A 15,888-nucleotide genomic window follows, 5' to 3' on the forward strand; every position below is an offset into this window, starting at 1 on the left:
TGATCAATTCCCATGACCTCCCTGAGACACCGTAAGGCATAGCATGATGATGCAATAGAGCTCTCGACAACCTCCAGCTCATGTTTCCAATTTAGGTGGGAGTACTGTGGGCGCACACCGAGACATTTTATCTGGTCTACTACATCTATGACAGCTCCATTTATTGACACGTCAAGTTTGTCTGTCTTCTTCGAGTTATATTTAAATAATATTAATTTAGTCTTATTAGTGTTTACACGTAAATTATTTTTTAAAAACCAGTCACTAAAGGTTAAGATTGCATCATTCATAATTCTATTTAGCTCATCAATACTATCAGCACAAACAGTTGCAGTTGTATCATCTGCATAAACCGTCAACTTACAATTTTTAACTTTAATATTAATATAATTTATGAGGTCGTTAGTAAATACGAGAAATAGTAATGGACCGAGAATGGAACCCTGTGGGACACCTCGTTTAACATCAACAACCTTAGACGTAATAGATTTTTCGTGATAGTTTTGAACGTTCCGTATTTCTACAAATTGTTTTCTATTTTCAAGATAATTTAACAGGAGCCGGTATGCATTGCCTCTGATTCCATAGAAATCAAGCTTTTTCATAAGAATCGCATGATCTACTAAGTCAAAAGCGGAACTTAGGTCAATAAAAAGACTCGCCACTTTTCTTCCTTTGTTAAGCTCTTTCACAATATCATTTACAAGACACTTTTGATAAGGGACTGATAACAACCCCTCCCCTACCCCCCGTTTTATAGGAGTCAAGGGTAGCGCAACTCGTGCGCGTGATAACGCGAAACCGCTCACAAATCTGGAAAATCAGGAAAATGCCGATAATTTGAAAAATACTGGGCCGTTTTCCATGTTATTTAACTTTTCGTAAAGCTAAAACTTCAAGGGACATGATCCCATTAAAATAATTAATGGAAAATAACCTGTTTACAAAATTATTGGGTGCAGTTGAAAAAATGCAAAGTGATGCAATACTTTTGCACGCGAGTGTATGTAACAATTATTAATCTAGTACGATCATTTATATTCGTCTGCTTTCATAAGTAATAGTTTTTGAATTTTGAAAAGCGTTTTTCAATTAAAAGACATGCTAAGATCGCTTACCTTCTTGCAAGTTCTTTCTAATGCTAAAAAAAAACGAACTATACAAGGGGGTGCTTAACCACCTTGAAATTTTGTATGTTGTTTGAAACCCAACAAAAAGAGTATTTATGATTCAGAATTTTATTTAAATATCTGGTTTCACACTATTTGCACATGTGATGTATAAGTTTTGAAGTAGAAAAACATTTTCTTTCAAAATAATATCTTTTAAATCACACTTTCAAATAATGTGAAAACTACTACTTACATAAAAATCAAAAAAATAGTAACTTATTTTATTTTTTCATACAATTTGAAAAATTTCAAAGTGTTTGAGCACCCCCTTGTAGTTAAGATTGTATTGTAAGATTACAAACTTGGCGTATTTTGTCAACATAATAAGTGTAACAAAATGAGGGGGTGCCGCTTCTTCTAGCTAGAGTTTGAATTTTTCCCATACAAACGTGAACCACCCTTAGGGGTCATCCATTAATTACGTCACACGTTTAGGGGGAGGGAGGGGATCAAGAAAATGTGACATATTGTGACATGGGGGAGGGGGGAGACACAAACTTTGTGACGTCACTTTAACTTCATCAGTAACCGAAAATTTATTAAATTATTTAGTTCGCTGTACATTTAAATAACAAGTTTTTAAAACGAAAATAGTTTTTAATCGTTTAAGTTTCTTTCCTAAGCAGTTTTGGGTTATAAAATTACTAATATTTATATCGTCAAAAATATTTTGATAAAATATTAATAATACTTAGGTACTTACTTAATTCGATTTGGCGATTTCGTAGAAAAAATGTGACGTCACACTAGGGGGGGAGGGGTTTGCCAAATGTGACCAAGTGTGACAAGGGGGGGGGAGGGGTCAAAAAACCTAGAAATTGGTGTGACGTAATTAATGGATGACCCCTTACAAGATTTGAAGAGTGCCCTCGATTCCTCATTAAATCTCACCATCAGAACTGGGTTTTGACAAAGACGGAACCAATCTGTATGTATATACTTACAAGTTACAACTCAACTAAAAAAATAATTTTCAAAATCGATCCCGAAATGACGGAGATATCAAACATTAAAAAACCGAATTAATACCTCCTTTTTAGGGTTCCGTAGCCAAATGGCAAAAAACGGAACCCTTATAGATTCGTCATGTCTGTCTGTCTGTCCGTCCGTATGTCACAGCCACTTTTTTCCGAAACTATAAGAACTGTTGAAACTTGGTAAGTAGATGTATTCTGTGAACCGCATTAAGATTTCAACACAAAAATAGAAAAAAAAACAATAAATTTTGGGGGTCCCCCATACTTAGAACTGAAACTTAAAATGTCTTTTTCATTAAACCCATACGTGTGGGGTATCTATGGATAGGTCTTCAAAAATGATACAATACAATACAATACAATACAATACTCTTCATTGCACGCCTCACATACACTTAGTTTACAATAAATGGACAATAACATAAACAAAGACAATAGAGGTAACAACAGGCGGTCTTATCGCTTATGATATTGAGGTTTCTAATATCATTTATTTCTAAACTGAATAGTTTGCGCGAGAGACACTTCCAAAGTGGTAAAATGTGTGCACCCTCCCCTCCCCCTTTAACTTCTAAAATAAATTTAACTTCGCACTGAATGATGACATCGTACGGGGCTTAAAGCCCCCGTAACGCAGTGAACGTGTTAAAGTCACATTAAAATTCCATTTTTCGAAATAGAGATTTCAACATTTAACTTTGCAAAAGTAGATAATTGAAATATTCTAAAAGCAATAAAAATAAATTAGGTTAGATTCGAGCTACAATGACATTAGTTTGGGTTCAAGGCAAGGTTGCAAGGCCTCAACAAGGGAAAAAAGGGGGAGGGACTGTTGGCCTGGCTCAGTGAGCCAGAACTCACCCACTTATCCCTACTACTGCCGTAAGCAGGTAATGAATTCCCAATGTATTAAGTTTAGGTTTAATAAATTATAAATATATTTTATTAGTAACATAATTATATACAAATATGTATAAGCATAAAGTAATAAATAAGCCTACAGCTATTAATAATGTCCGTAATCTGTATAATCCCAAAATACGGATCCCTCGTATGTGGATGCTGCTTACATAATCTCGTCTGTCAAGGTGTTTCGGCAGGAAAGGCCTTGGCAGACTTATAAATTCCTGAAATGAGGGTTCATACCTACCGACTAGAATTGGTTTCATGGTGGTATCAGATGGGTTAGTGTACGGTAACCGATGGTCATCTTGCTTATAATCTCGTCTGCCAAGGTGTTTCGGCAGGAAAAACCTTGGCAGACTTATATATTTCTAAAATGGGGGTTCATACCTACCGACTGGAATTGGTTTCATGGTGGTATCAGATGGGTTAGTGTAGGGTAACCGATGCCGACCTTGCTTACATAATCTCGTCTGCCATGGTGTTACGGCAGGAAAAGCCTTGGCAGACTTATATATTCCTGAAATGAGGGTTCATACCTACCGACTGGAATTGGTTTCATGGCGGTATCAGATGGGTTAGTGTACGGTAACCGATGGTCATCTTGTTTATAATCTCGTCTGCCAAGGTGTTTCGGCAGGAAAAACCTTGGCAGACTTATATATTCCTGAAATGGGGGTTCGTACCTACCGACTGGAATTGGTTTCATGGTGGTATCAGATGGGTTAGTGTAGGGTAACCGATGCCGACCTTGCTTACATAATCTCGTCTGCCAAGGTGTTTCGGCAGGAAAAGCCTTGGCAGACTTATATATTCCTGACATGAGGGTTCATACCTACCGACTGGAATTGGTTTCATGGTGGTATCAGATGGGTTAAATTAGGGGTCCCGTTGGCCACCTTTGAGAGCGTCTGCCAAGCACTTCCGGCAAAAAAAATACTGGCAGACTTCGCTTTTATGTGTCTACATGTAAATTTCTAACTGCTGCCATAACTATTATTTCGGTATCAGATGGGTTAAATCAGCCCCCTTTTTTCGCACCGGAAGTGGCCTTCTTTTTCGTACTTTCGGCAAGTTCCGCCGTGGCAGACTATCGAATTCGGACTTAGCATCACTTTTATGGGAAACCATTGTGCATTTCATCGTGGTATCAAGTCGGTTAGAAAATTTGCGGCCGGCTCTTCTACTAAAAATACTTTATAGTAATGTAGGTAGGAGTTACAATCTCTTCTTATGTTACAATCCTGTCTACTCTCTCATTCTTTTAACATGGAACTGTTGAATCTGTTCAGTAACGTCGCACATTACCACAACCGTAGCGAGTGGTTAAAAAAGTGGAATCTTGAGTGTTGCGAGGGTTTCAAGGCACGAGAGGAGAACAAACTTTTCTGACCTGGTGAAACACAAACGAGACGTTTTCATCCCACTAACGAGAGGCATTATACTAGCTGTAAAACATTACAAATTAAAGCTTTAAAAGTTGGCCGTTAAAAACCATCATCCATAACTACATCCTACCGGTTAATATGAGCAAACAACTAGAAATTTGCACTTTAGATAGAGGATTGATTTCAAAGAATAAAGAGAGTCTTTTCAACTCGGAAATTCCGAGTAATACTTTTTAATTCAGACTAGGTATTCACTACTCAGAGTACCTTTTATCGCGAAGTATTTGTATTTTTAAAAAGTATTTTGAAAATACCTATTTTGTATTTTGTATTTAAATACAAATTCAGAAACTATTTCGTATTTTGCATTTGAAATAGTATTATCAAGGAAGTATTTGTATTTTGTATTTAAATACTTTTTATAAAGTATTTTTCACATCTCTGACTATGAATGCGACTGGGCCGATCACGTCTACCGCATGCGTCTAGAGAGGTGGGCTAGCTTAGCCAACAAGTGGATGCCGGTAGAGGGACGTGGCCGCGGCAGGCCCAAACGGAGATAGCGGGATGACCTGGACAACTGGCCGGAGGAAACACCAAATCGGGAGCCGTGGAGAGCAAGGCGAGAGGCCATTGCCCAGCAGTGGGACAATCTGAAATGTAAAATTATAACAGTTAGATATTGTACATTTATTTATTGACTTGTAAAATGATTGCCTTTTACCAATAAAACATCTGAATCTGAATCAAATAGGCTTGAAAAAAAATCATAGTTATTGCCTCCAATTGAATTAATTGAATTTACTCGGCAGTTGAAGATTCGGCTCGCGTGAAAGGCTTGCTACACGGTCGCCGACAAGCCCTCAGACCGCGTGGCCTTGGCCGGTCCCGGACCGTGTAGACGGTTGTTACCAACAAAATTTGACCAAAACTGTCCAAGGACAGACCAAGGTCAGACGGTTAGAAGGCTTGTCGGCGACCGTGTAGCAAGCCTTTGAGTCACAAATGCATCACGACATGCGATCTTGTAGTAATATGTAGTAGCCAGTCAACGGTTAATGGAATTACATGTACATATTTCATTTACATATCTTAATGTTTTCGTATCGCTTAGCGACAGTGCAGTATTGTAAGGCAAAAAACCAGCCGCTGACTGATTATGGAGGTTACCGGATTACCATCTGCTTTTGAACTGTAAAAATCGCTTAGTTAGTAAATAAATTAAAGATTTATGCATGTTTTAATGTGGCATACCCATATCAGAGAATTACTTAGGCCCCGACCAATATGGTTTCCGTGAAAGCAAAGGTACCAGAGAGGCTATACTAGCTCTTAGATTAGTAGTAGACAGACGGCTGGATGTAGGTCTCGACACTCATATCGCCTTTATAGACCTAGAGAAAGCCTTCGATAAAGTTAACTGGAGGAAAATGATGAGCATCTTGAAAGAAGTAGGAGTAGACTATGGAGACAGAAGAATAATTTACCAACTTTACAAGGAGCAGGAGGCGTTGATGGAAGTGGGAGAGGAAATTGGGAATGCAAGGATTAGACAAGGAGTGCGACAGGGGTGTCCACTTTCACCTTTAATATTTAATATATACATAGAATACGCCATACGAAAAATTGTTGAAACAGACATGGGAGGGGTAAAATTCAATGGGGAGAAAATACATTTTATACGATTTGCAGACGACATCGCAGCATTTGCAGAAACTTCAGCTCAACTAGAACAACTAATGTTAACAATGGACACAGTGTTTAACGAATTAGGCTTAAAGATAAACATAAAGAAAACTAAAACTCTTACAACTTCAAAACTCAAAACTAGTCATCCACCAATAGTTCTGAACAACACCCCAATTCAACAGGTTGAAAGTTTTAAATATTTAGGCAGCTTAATTACCAGGGACTCCAGGTGCACACCAGACATCGTTGCAAGGATTGCTATGGCAAAAAAAGCTTACAACCAAAAGAAACAACTACTGAAATCCCGTTTGTCATGTAGAAGCAAGAAGCTACTGATTAAGGTGTACATCTGGAGTATAGCCCTATATGGAAGTGAAACGTGGACAATGACCCTAAGAGATAGAAAGAGAATGGAAGCATTTGAAATGTGGTGCTGGAGGCGTATGGAAGGCATTAGTTGGAGAGACAAGATAACGAATGAGGAGGTGCTAAGAAGAGTGAATGAAAGGAGAGCTATCCTGAACACCATCGATAATAGACGCGGAAAAATGATTGGACACTTAATACGACACGACCACTTCTTTAAAACTATCCTGGAGGGGCGGATAGGACACAAGCGGGGACGAGGAAAACCCAGACGCAGCTTTTTGGAGCAAGTGAAAGAAAAAGTGGGGGTCGTGTCGTACCAAAAAGTCAAAGAGCTGGCGCAGGATAGGGAAAGCTGGAAGATACTCCACCGACAAGAGAATACCTCTTAAGTTAATGATGATGATGATGTAATCAAACAAATATAATAAACGAGATCACAGCGGTCACCGGAGCGGAGTAGCGAAGCTCTACTGTACCTATTACGAAAACATTATTTTCTTTTGACATTGACAGAACCACCAAAAACTGTAGGTAGTCTAAAATGAATTGCTTTTCCATCAGTACAGCTAGCATAAAATACAAACATATATGTATGTACAACAATACTACATGATGATTGAATACATATTTTCGCCACATCGTCCGCTAGTATATTTTTACCCGTGACTAAATTTCATTACATCGACGCCTTTTTACGTCTGCAATGAAATTTTATGATATCAATAAAGACTGCCTTTGACGTCCGTCCGTCGCCCGCCTTATTACTTACATACAATACAAACATATACATATATGTTTGATGTTGTGTCATCCAGTAAATTGTTATTGGATGTGCATTAGTCGCAATGGGAAGCTACTAATGTACTAATATTAGTAAGTGCTTTAAAATTAAATTTTTATATGAAACTAAAATGTGGTTGATTGGAATCGATATTGACCTACACCTAACCTATTGCGGCGATATGCGGTGAACCCAGATGAATCTGGGGATCATACAATTACCAATAAATTTGTAAGATAAGCAAAATACAGGCTTAGAAAAGATTTAAATGATGCCATAATACATAAAGTAAGATTATCCTCATTCTAGCTACCTATCGGCTGCATGGCGGAGGCCAATTCGAACGTACCTACATTTTGAAATCAAAATGATGTCATTCTGTTATGGATATCTGTCAGCTACCAACAGGGGCAGCTGACAAATCATATCAACCGTTTATAGCAACATTACGAAATTCGAATCTGAATTACTGAAGGGGTAGTTACAGGGACATATTTTATTGGGGTTTAGCCAACGCCCATGAGTTTAATTCGAAAATCGAGATGCAACTAGAATAATGTAATGTAATCTAAAAATCTATTAAATTACATTATTCTAGTTGCATCTCGATCTCGATGTAATCTATTAAATTTCACATGCACGTCACTCTTTACACACATTTGGAATGCGCGGGTTTACGAAACTTATGTAAATGTGAATTGTGAAGGGTATTTTTAAGTAGAGTTCTGCTATCGGTCCCAGAATTTGATGACCTTTTGCAAGTTTTAATCAATAAGGAAACACGGAAGGATAAAATCCTATCAGAACTGGGTGCCAAGATTGCCAACCATTTTCATTATCTTTAATTTTGCGTATGCCTCGTTCACCGCGTGGTGCTCTATATTTCTGTTATTGACTATTTATGATTCCTATTCAATAATTCAATGTCTTAGAACCTTTTGACAGTGAAGTAGGTTCGGTAGGTTGTAGGTTAGGGGGGTAGGTAGAGGTAGGGTAGGTTAAAACTTATAGTAAAGTAGGTACTTAATAAAATGTCTTATAATACCACGATATTATTAGATACCCGCGCTATTATAGCAATCATTGCGTTTAGCCGTGATACGACGGAAGCCTATTAGCCCGCCGATTACTCGCCATCATTACATTTATTAATAACTTGGCCGAGCTGATCGTAGTATGCGATTATCGCTGGGACTAACCTCGCGATTTTCCTGGCTGTTAATTATACATGATGTGCATTGCACGTACCTAAAATACAATTGATACCTATATACTGTCTTGGATTTTTGGAGTGAGAATAATCTTCGAATTCCACAAAGAGAGATTATTTGCGATCACGGATCCTCTTTGAGAAGATACCTGTTATATCATTAAATTATTGTTATACCTATAATAGCCAAATTGTCCACGGTTTATTATTATTACCTACTGATATCTGATAAGTATAAGTAATATAACCTACTTATACGGCTACCACCAGTTTGACACAGAAATCTAGCGTCTACTTTTTTCTATGCATCTCGCTCGTACTCGCATATTAGTGATATTAGATAGTGTGACCGCGAGTATTGAAAGCTTAGAAAGTAAGTTACGCAGACGATAGCGAATAGGTATGTCAGTTTCTCAGTTTGACACTGCTAAAGGCAGTCGTGGTAAGGCCACTAATGTAGTTCTCGAATACAGGCGAGCAATTATCAGGTGTACTTTTATCACTCCATCATCCCAAACCGAAAAGGTCACCTAATATTAGCTCTACTATATGCTTATATAGTCTAGTTGGCTAACTCCAGTCTGGCGGGTATCCCCGTACTACGGCCTACGCGAGGCGTCTGCCGCGCTCGGGCTCGCGCTCGCTCCGACGTGGACCGCCGAAACCGGGTGCCATGCCATCGAGCCGGCATTCTGCCATTTCAATAATAAAAGCGCACTCACATCGCGCTCGCACATGTAAACACGTTATTTTAAAATGGATTCGAATATTTTTGAGCGTCGTCACCTCACGTTTCCAACGAAAAAGTACCTATGCTATGCATATGTACAGTACAGAGTACAAACAGCAACAATCCTATATAACTGTACATCAGTAGATTTTATTACAAAAGGCATGGTCCACCGACGTACAGTTAACAATATTTGTACATCTCTGATATTCATATAGAATGAACGAGCTCCACTAGAGTTTGTAATCCGGCTCGAAAGTGCACAGAATGCCCGTCACAGAACGGGAAACGGGAACCCAGTTTTGCCATAAACTGTTTCCCACTGATCCTTTTCGATTTGGACTTCTGTTACAACTATGATGATGTGTAAACAGTAGATATGTAAGAGCTCATTAACGCCTCTTGATTGTAGTGTGTATTGTGTACACGGGGACAGTAAACAAACGAGCGCCCTCCGTATGTTGGCATTGTTATCATTAGTTATCACGCACCGCCTGGTATCTATCAAGTGTTCGCACGCCATAATGATGTAGAGCCTGCCGCCTGGTGCGAATAATGTGCGAGCACGAACGTTGACGCCGCAGCGTACTCGTCTTCATTCATTTGTTTTGAAATTACAAATTACTTACGACTTACGAGTACTTGCTTGTAGGTAAAAATATAGAAGGGGAACTAAAATTAACTTATATATACTTGGCGACACAAGAATTCTTGACCGAAACTGTTACTTAGAACACTTATAACAATCCAATATTATTATTGTTTCATTCGTTACGCAGCGTGCTGCTGCAACAGGATCAATGCAAGTTCGCTGCGACTGCGAATGAATCACCGCCGCTACATATACAAGCATACTGACCGAATTGGTAGAGAACTGGATGACCGCTTCCAATGTAGGCCCCATTTTCCTCTTCGGATATTGACATTATGGAAAATATTTTTACACAATTAGATGTAGACATAATGGTCCTGCATTTCAAAGTCGACGCGTGTATTTCCATCATGCGTGGGAGCAATTGATGAGGTAGGTATCTATATTCGGCGCTCTAAGTTCGGCGCCTTCGAAATAAACGGGATGCAGATATATCTGCAGGTGCCTACGGAATTATATCAAATAAATTTCAAGGATGGTTTGAGAACATACATAATTCATCGTCAGTATCCGAAATAAATGCTTTCATTTTCATTTATGTGCGATATTTGCCGTTGAATGAACTTTTACTAAGAATTCTGGGACGGCTCCCTATTTTAAGAGTCCAGTGCGTATTACGTGTGTCTGTATAAAGTTACAAGTATATGACTTATTCTCCCTCTTATACAGTGATTCTTGTATAAAAAAATTCACCGTGATACCTATCTTATACAAGTAATGGAGGACCTAAGTACCTATAATATCTGACACAATTTTTTGTGTAAACAGAGGCTCTATAATACTTCCACGTTGTCCGTATTCGTATTGATATTTTAAAGCTATTACATTTCATGCACACGATATAACACTCAAAATAGTTATTTTAATATCTAGTTGTTTGCTAATTTACGCTGATGATCTCATATACCAATAACATCTGTTTTCACTGTCTACCATGTTTTCTCTATAAGTCTATAATATATTATTAATATACCTCTACACTACAACTTTACATGCATTTCATATAACTTTCAGTAGACGTCACGGGGTTTCAGTCAAGACGTAGTGTAAACAAACAACCAGGTTATGTTTACACGAGATCTGCTAATCCGTGGGAGAGGAAAATACGACTTTATTCCGGGGTGTTAGAGACACGGGATATGCATATGTTGTTTAGTGAGTGTTGGAAGCGCCAGTCACGCTTGTATTATATATATAACATGTTCGTTTAGTCATAGTTGAAAATATTAGCGGATAAAAATATTAAATATCCATAGTAATATAATTATAAATGCGATAGCAACTATTGTCTGCATGTTACTTCTTCAGTCTATAGTCTATACCACTGAAACGGAACCGATTTCATTGGATTTAGAATGACATTAAAGCGCGCGGTTGTTTTATGCGATAAACGCAACGCGCTTGCCGCACACCCATTTACTTCAACAATCTAATGAATGACACTATAAAACAACCGCGAGCTTTATTCATTTATTTCATTAGTATTTTTTTACAAAATCTAAAATACGCAGACAAAATCTAGAGCAGTTGCTATACCTACATCTGACCTACATATACTCGTATATAGTCTTAAAATAAAATGTTAATTTTAGATAGTTACGGGCACTTTAATCGACTAGCAGTAAATGAGGAAGTTTTTTCAAGGATTTCTTTTTTAAGTTTTTTAATTGCCCTCTGATCAGCCATTAATTACCTAGTTTACTTTTGCTAATTAGAAAGCTAAAACTCCGGGTACTTTAATATAAATTAACTGCGAACACGTTTATCCTCTTGGCAAGTTGACAGTCCGCGTGTTTAATCCGAGATTAACATTAAGCCCGAAATACACGCCATTGTTATTGAAGATGAAAACAATGCTATTTTTAAATTATTCACTTTAGTTTTTGCGAAGACTTTGGAACTGACACTGCGTTTATAAACGCGAAGTAGATCTTGAAAGAGAGGGGTAAACATCGCGTAGCGTAGGTAGTTTATCGTCTGAGGACTCCGAGGTGCTCAAGGCATTCATCAGCAATTCTAGCTTTGAAATCAATAGCATTCTCTAAGGTGTCTGGGGATTGGGGATAAATCGCAATTTTACTAAAACCTCACGGCGACTTCTGCCGCATGGCTAGATTGATAGATAGGTAGAATAGTCTTTATTGGCTCCCCTCAGTAATTGAGGGCTTGATTAAAGATAGATGCTGATGACAACAGGCGGTCTTCCAGACAACCGTTATGTACGCATGATTGCCTGCAGCCTGCATACTGTGTGATTAACACCGTTTATAAAAGCGAAGTAGATTTTGAAAGAGAGGGGTAAACATCGCGTAATAGCGTGGGTAGTTCATCATCAGAGGACTCTAAGATGCTCATCAGGCATTCACTAGCAGGATCCCTACATACAATTCTAGCTTTGAAATAAATAACATTTTCTACGGTGTCTGCTGCATGGCCAGATTGATAGATAGATAGGAGTCTTTATTGGCTCCTCTCAGTAATTGAGGGCTTGAGTAAAGATAGACGCTGACAACAGGCGATCTTCCAGACAACTGTGTGATTAACACCGTTTTCAGCTTATCCACAAATAATCAAGTAATCCACCACATCACATCGAATCATACAGTCCTACGGTTGCACATTATACTTGGAAGCGTCGAAGGCATTAATTTCCCTCAACAGGCGTCGCGTGACCGCGGCCCGTTGACGGCAGTAATAAAATAACACTTATAATCTCTCTGTCTTGGAATTGGAACGAATTTGACAGTCTGACAGCCGCACCGAATTCCATGAATAGGGCAGGCTGCGAGCTACTTCAAGTTTTAATCGATTTTACGAATTTATGCACGACTTTATACTTCGTTTTTTTTAGCATTAGAAATTAGGTAAACAATCTTGATGTGTCTTTTAATTGAAAAACACATTTAAAAAAAAAGTTACGGCAAATACGTAACAATTATGAATCTAATACGATAATTTATATTCTCCTGCTTTCATAAGTAATAGTTATTGATTTTTAAAAAGCCTTTTTCAATTAAAAGACATGCCAAGATCGTTTACCTTCTTTCAAGTTCTTTCTAATGCTAAAAAAAACGAACTATAGTTAGTTTAGTTTAATTTGGCTTCTTATTGTTTTAGGAGTTTAATAAGAAATGGAAATCATGTAATCAAATATACATCTATATCAGTTGTAAGCGGTGTAATAACATAATAAGCACGAATGAAATAACAATTCACCATTTGTAGACCTTATACATAAGTATAAGTCTAGTCTAGAAATGTTCCACTTTGTATAAACAAGGTGGAACATTTCTAGAGATTAAGCTGAAAGGATAGTGTTATCTAAGTGATCTACAATCGAGTTATTAAATATTATTGTAAAGCTGGATTTAAAAGTAAAACAAAATCATTTAAATAAAATATCTTTATATCAGTGGGTGACAACCCTACAAAGTTAGGACTCATAATCACTCGAGAAGTCGTGGTTATGGCTAAACGTTCCTGCTCCTATAGTCTGCTTTTTCTCCTATTTACTCGTAAGAGTCGTAAGTACTAAAACTTCTTGGAAATGAGAAGTGGAAGTGCCGCACCGGTGTTTGCAGACGATACCGATTACGACGGTAGACGTTGGTTGGACGTTAACAAGATTAACCCGACAATGACTAACTTCGCACCGCCGCCTCACCCTTCACGAGTTTGAAAAAAAAATCACGTCCAGAGACCACGAATATATAAATTCGAGGGTCACCTTCCAGTGGTAGGGCGTCCATAGAACTATAGTTCCATACATAGTCTAATAAAACAAGGTCTTCTCTTCCCAAAGTGACACAAGCCTATACGTCACAATAACATGGCCGCTATATATAGCGCTATCGCATATTATCATATAGCGCTGTTGCATGATGACGTAGGCTTGTGTCAGTCAGGTGAACTAGAAAAGATGGGAAGGGAAGAGAGTACCAGGCGGAGTATATTATTATACCATGGTTCCATAGATTCGTCCTGTCTGCCTAAGTTGCGCCATTTTACCAACTCTTGAAGGTCTTCATTTAAAAAAAAAAGAAGACCAATGCCGAATCCAGGCCTCTAGGTTAAACTATGGAGCTATTTCATACATAACTATGCAAAGCCTTAGGCCAATTATATTATTTATAAACTCAGCCACGAAAGCCAATCTGTAAGCTAAGTCTGGACCAGCCGACACGCAGTCACTAGACCCGCTAATTAGACTAATAGACTTTTGTGAACTAGGTTTGCTAAGTGGATGCCGTTATACCAAAAGTTATAATCTTATTATTCCGTAGTAAGTAGAGACTAATGCTATTGGTATTGCTAATAATATTTGTTGCCTCCAAATATTATTAATTCCTAAGACAAATTGCTTGCGATACTTCTTACGAACACTAAATCAAAATCATCTCTAACTTGTTCTAATATCTAACTCCAAAAATCGACTCCATTATCTTTTATTTTCGATGTACGATTGGATATCAGTTTCTATTCGGTGAAGGAAAACATCGTGAGGAAACCGGACCAATCCCAATAAGGCCTAGTTTCCCCTCTGGGTTGGAAGGTCAGATGGCAGTCGCATATGTAAAAACTAATGCCTATACGTCAAATCATGAGATTAGTTCAGGCTCCTATGAGCCGTGGCAAAATGCTGGGATAACACGAGGAAGAAAATTCAGTCTCCTGACAATTAGTCTACATTGTGAACATCGCATAACACCATGCACAAACAGCTCGATCTCGATAGCTGAACATTTCGCTGCTGCGTGCTGTAGCTAGCGTGCACTAACAGCACGCTTCTTGTACGACGCAGTAAGTAATGACCGCAACCCGCCGATTGCCACTTGTTGACCTTTCGTTCTATAAAACGGATGGAAACCAGATTAAATCATTTTCCTATACACCGAGCTTGAATCGTTCAATTAAATATTAGTCGTTATGAGAGCACAGTTTTCCATTTGCGATAACGATTTTCTTTGTGGTCATGTTTATTGCCGTCGTCACGGCAGCGTGGATAGTTGAATACTTACCTAATTGTGTTCCTCAGTTTTGCTCTCTCCCTAAGTAAGTTTATGTAAATTTAGGAATAGGAACGTAAAGAAAAAATAGGAACTTAGTGAATCTACTATATTTTTTCAACTGATAATTACCATTAATGTGAAACTAAGAACTCTAAGAAGGATTTCAAATAAAGTAGTTAATTTCTTATAAGCGAAGCGGAAGTATTAGAAACATTTTTGTGGTTTCTAACTCAAATTGTGGTAATAACTATTACCATGACGATCGAGATGTAGTTAGAACTTACATGCTCGTATTACCTGATTTACCTTCTGAATACAAATAAAATTAAGCCCTTTCTGATGTCTTTGCGGTAAAGAGGCAATGCGTCAGCAGCACTAGCACTGCTCACTGATTAACGCGAATGCGGGTCCACGCTCCGCAATCCCTCTTATCAGGAAGACAAACCACGAAAGGGCTTGAGACCGCTTTAAAGCTACCTACTGTTCTTTTTGTGGGTACCACATTACTATAAGTTGTATACAGATGTGTATCACAATATTCACTATTGTGGGATTCTAACCCACACCTTAGGATTGCCTTCTATCCGCGCTACCAATTCCGCCAGCTGACCTCCTGTCATTCACAGCGAATCTTGTCATCGTAATCCTGACATCTGTATATTATGATTGAAAGGTTTACAACCTTTCATGCAACATCAACAACATGCGTTAGCCCTTGAATTTCCTCCCAACCATGCACACCTCATTGTTTAAGCTTCTTGAATGACTAAAACAATTTTCCATTGGCAGGTGAGCGACATCCGCGGCTGCGGCTACCACCTGGCGACCATGCTGGGGCTGTTCCCCGCGCAGCTGATCAACGTGTACCTCGGCTCCACGCTGCGCTCCATGCACGACGTGCTGCACGAGTCGCACGCCACGGGCTACGTGGTGTTCGCGTGCCAGGTGTGTATGTAGCGGGCTGTTCCCCGCGCAGCTGATCAACGTGTACCTCGGCTCCACGCTGCG

At 38.6% G+C, this 15,888-nt stretch overlaps 1 protein-coding gene across 2 annotated transcripts in view; it reads left to right on the top strand.

The window, feature by feature from the left end:
• Positions 1 to 15,888, top strand: part of LOC134668706 (transmembrane protein 64) — a 40,835-nt gene that overhangs the window by 13,674 nt on the left and 11,273 nt on the right. For both annotated transcript variants that reach the window (XM_063526146.1, XM_063526147.1), the window contains exon 2: positions 15,670 to 15,825. In XM_063526146.1, the coding sequence (XP_063382216.1) occupies positions 15,670 to 15,825 (156 nt within the window). The remainder of the gene's footprint in view (positions 1 to 15,669; positions 15,826 to 15,888) is intronic.

The sequence above is a fragment of the Cydia fagiglandana genome, chromosome 11 (assembly GCF_963556715.1).
Source record: "Cydia fagiglandana chromosome 11, ilCydFagi1.1, whole genome shotgun sequence".
Classification (NCBI taxonomy): Eukaryota; Metazoa; Arthropoda; class Insecta; order Lepidoptera; family Tortricidae; genus Cydia; species Cydia fagiglandana.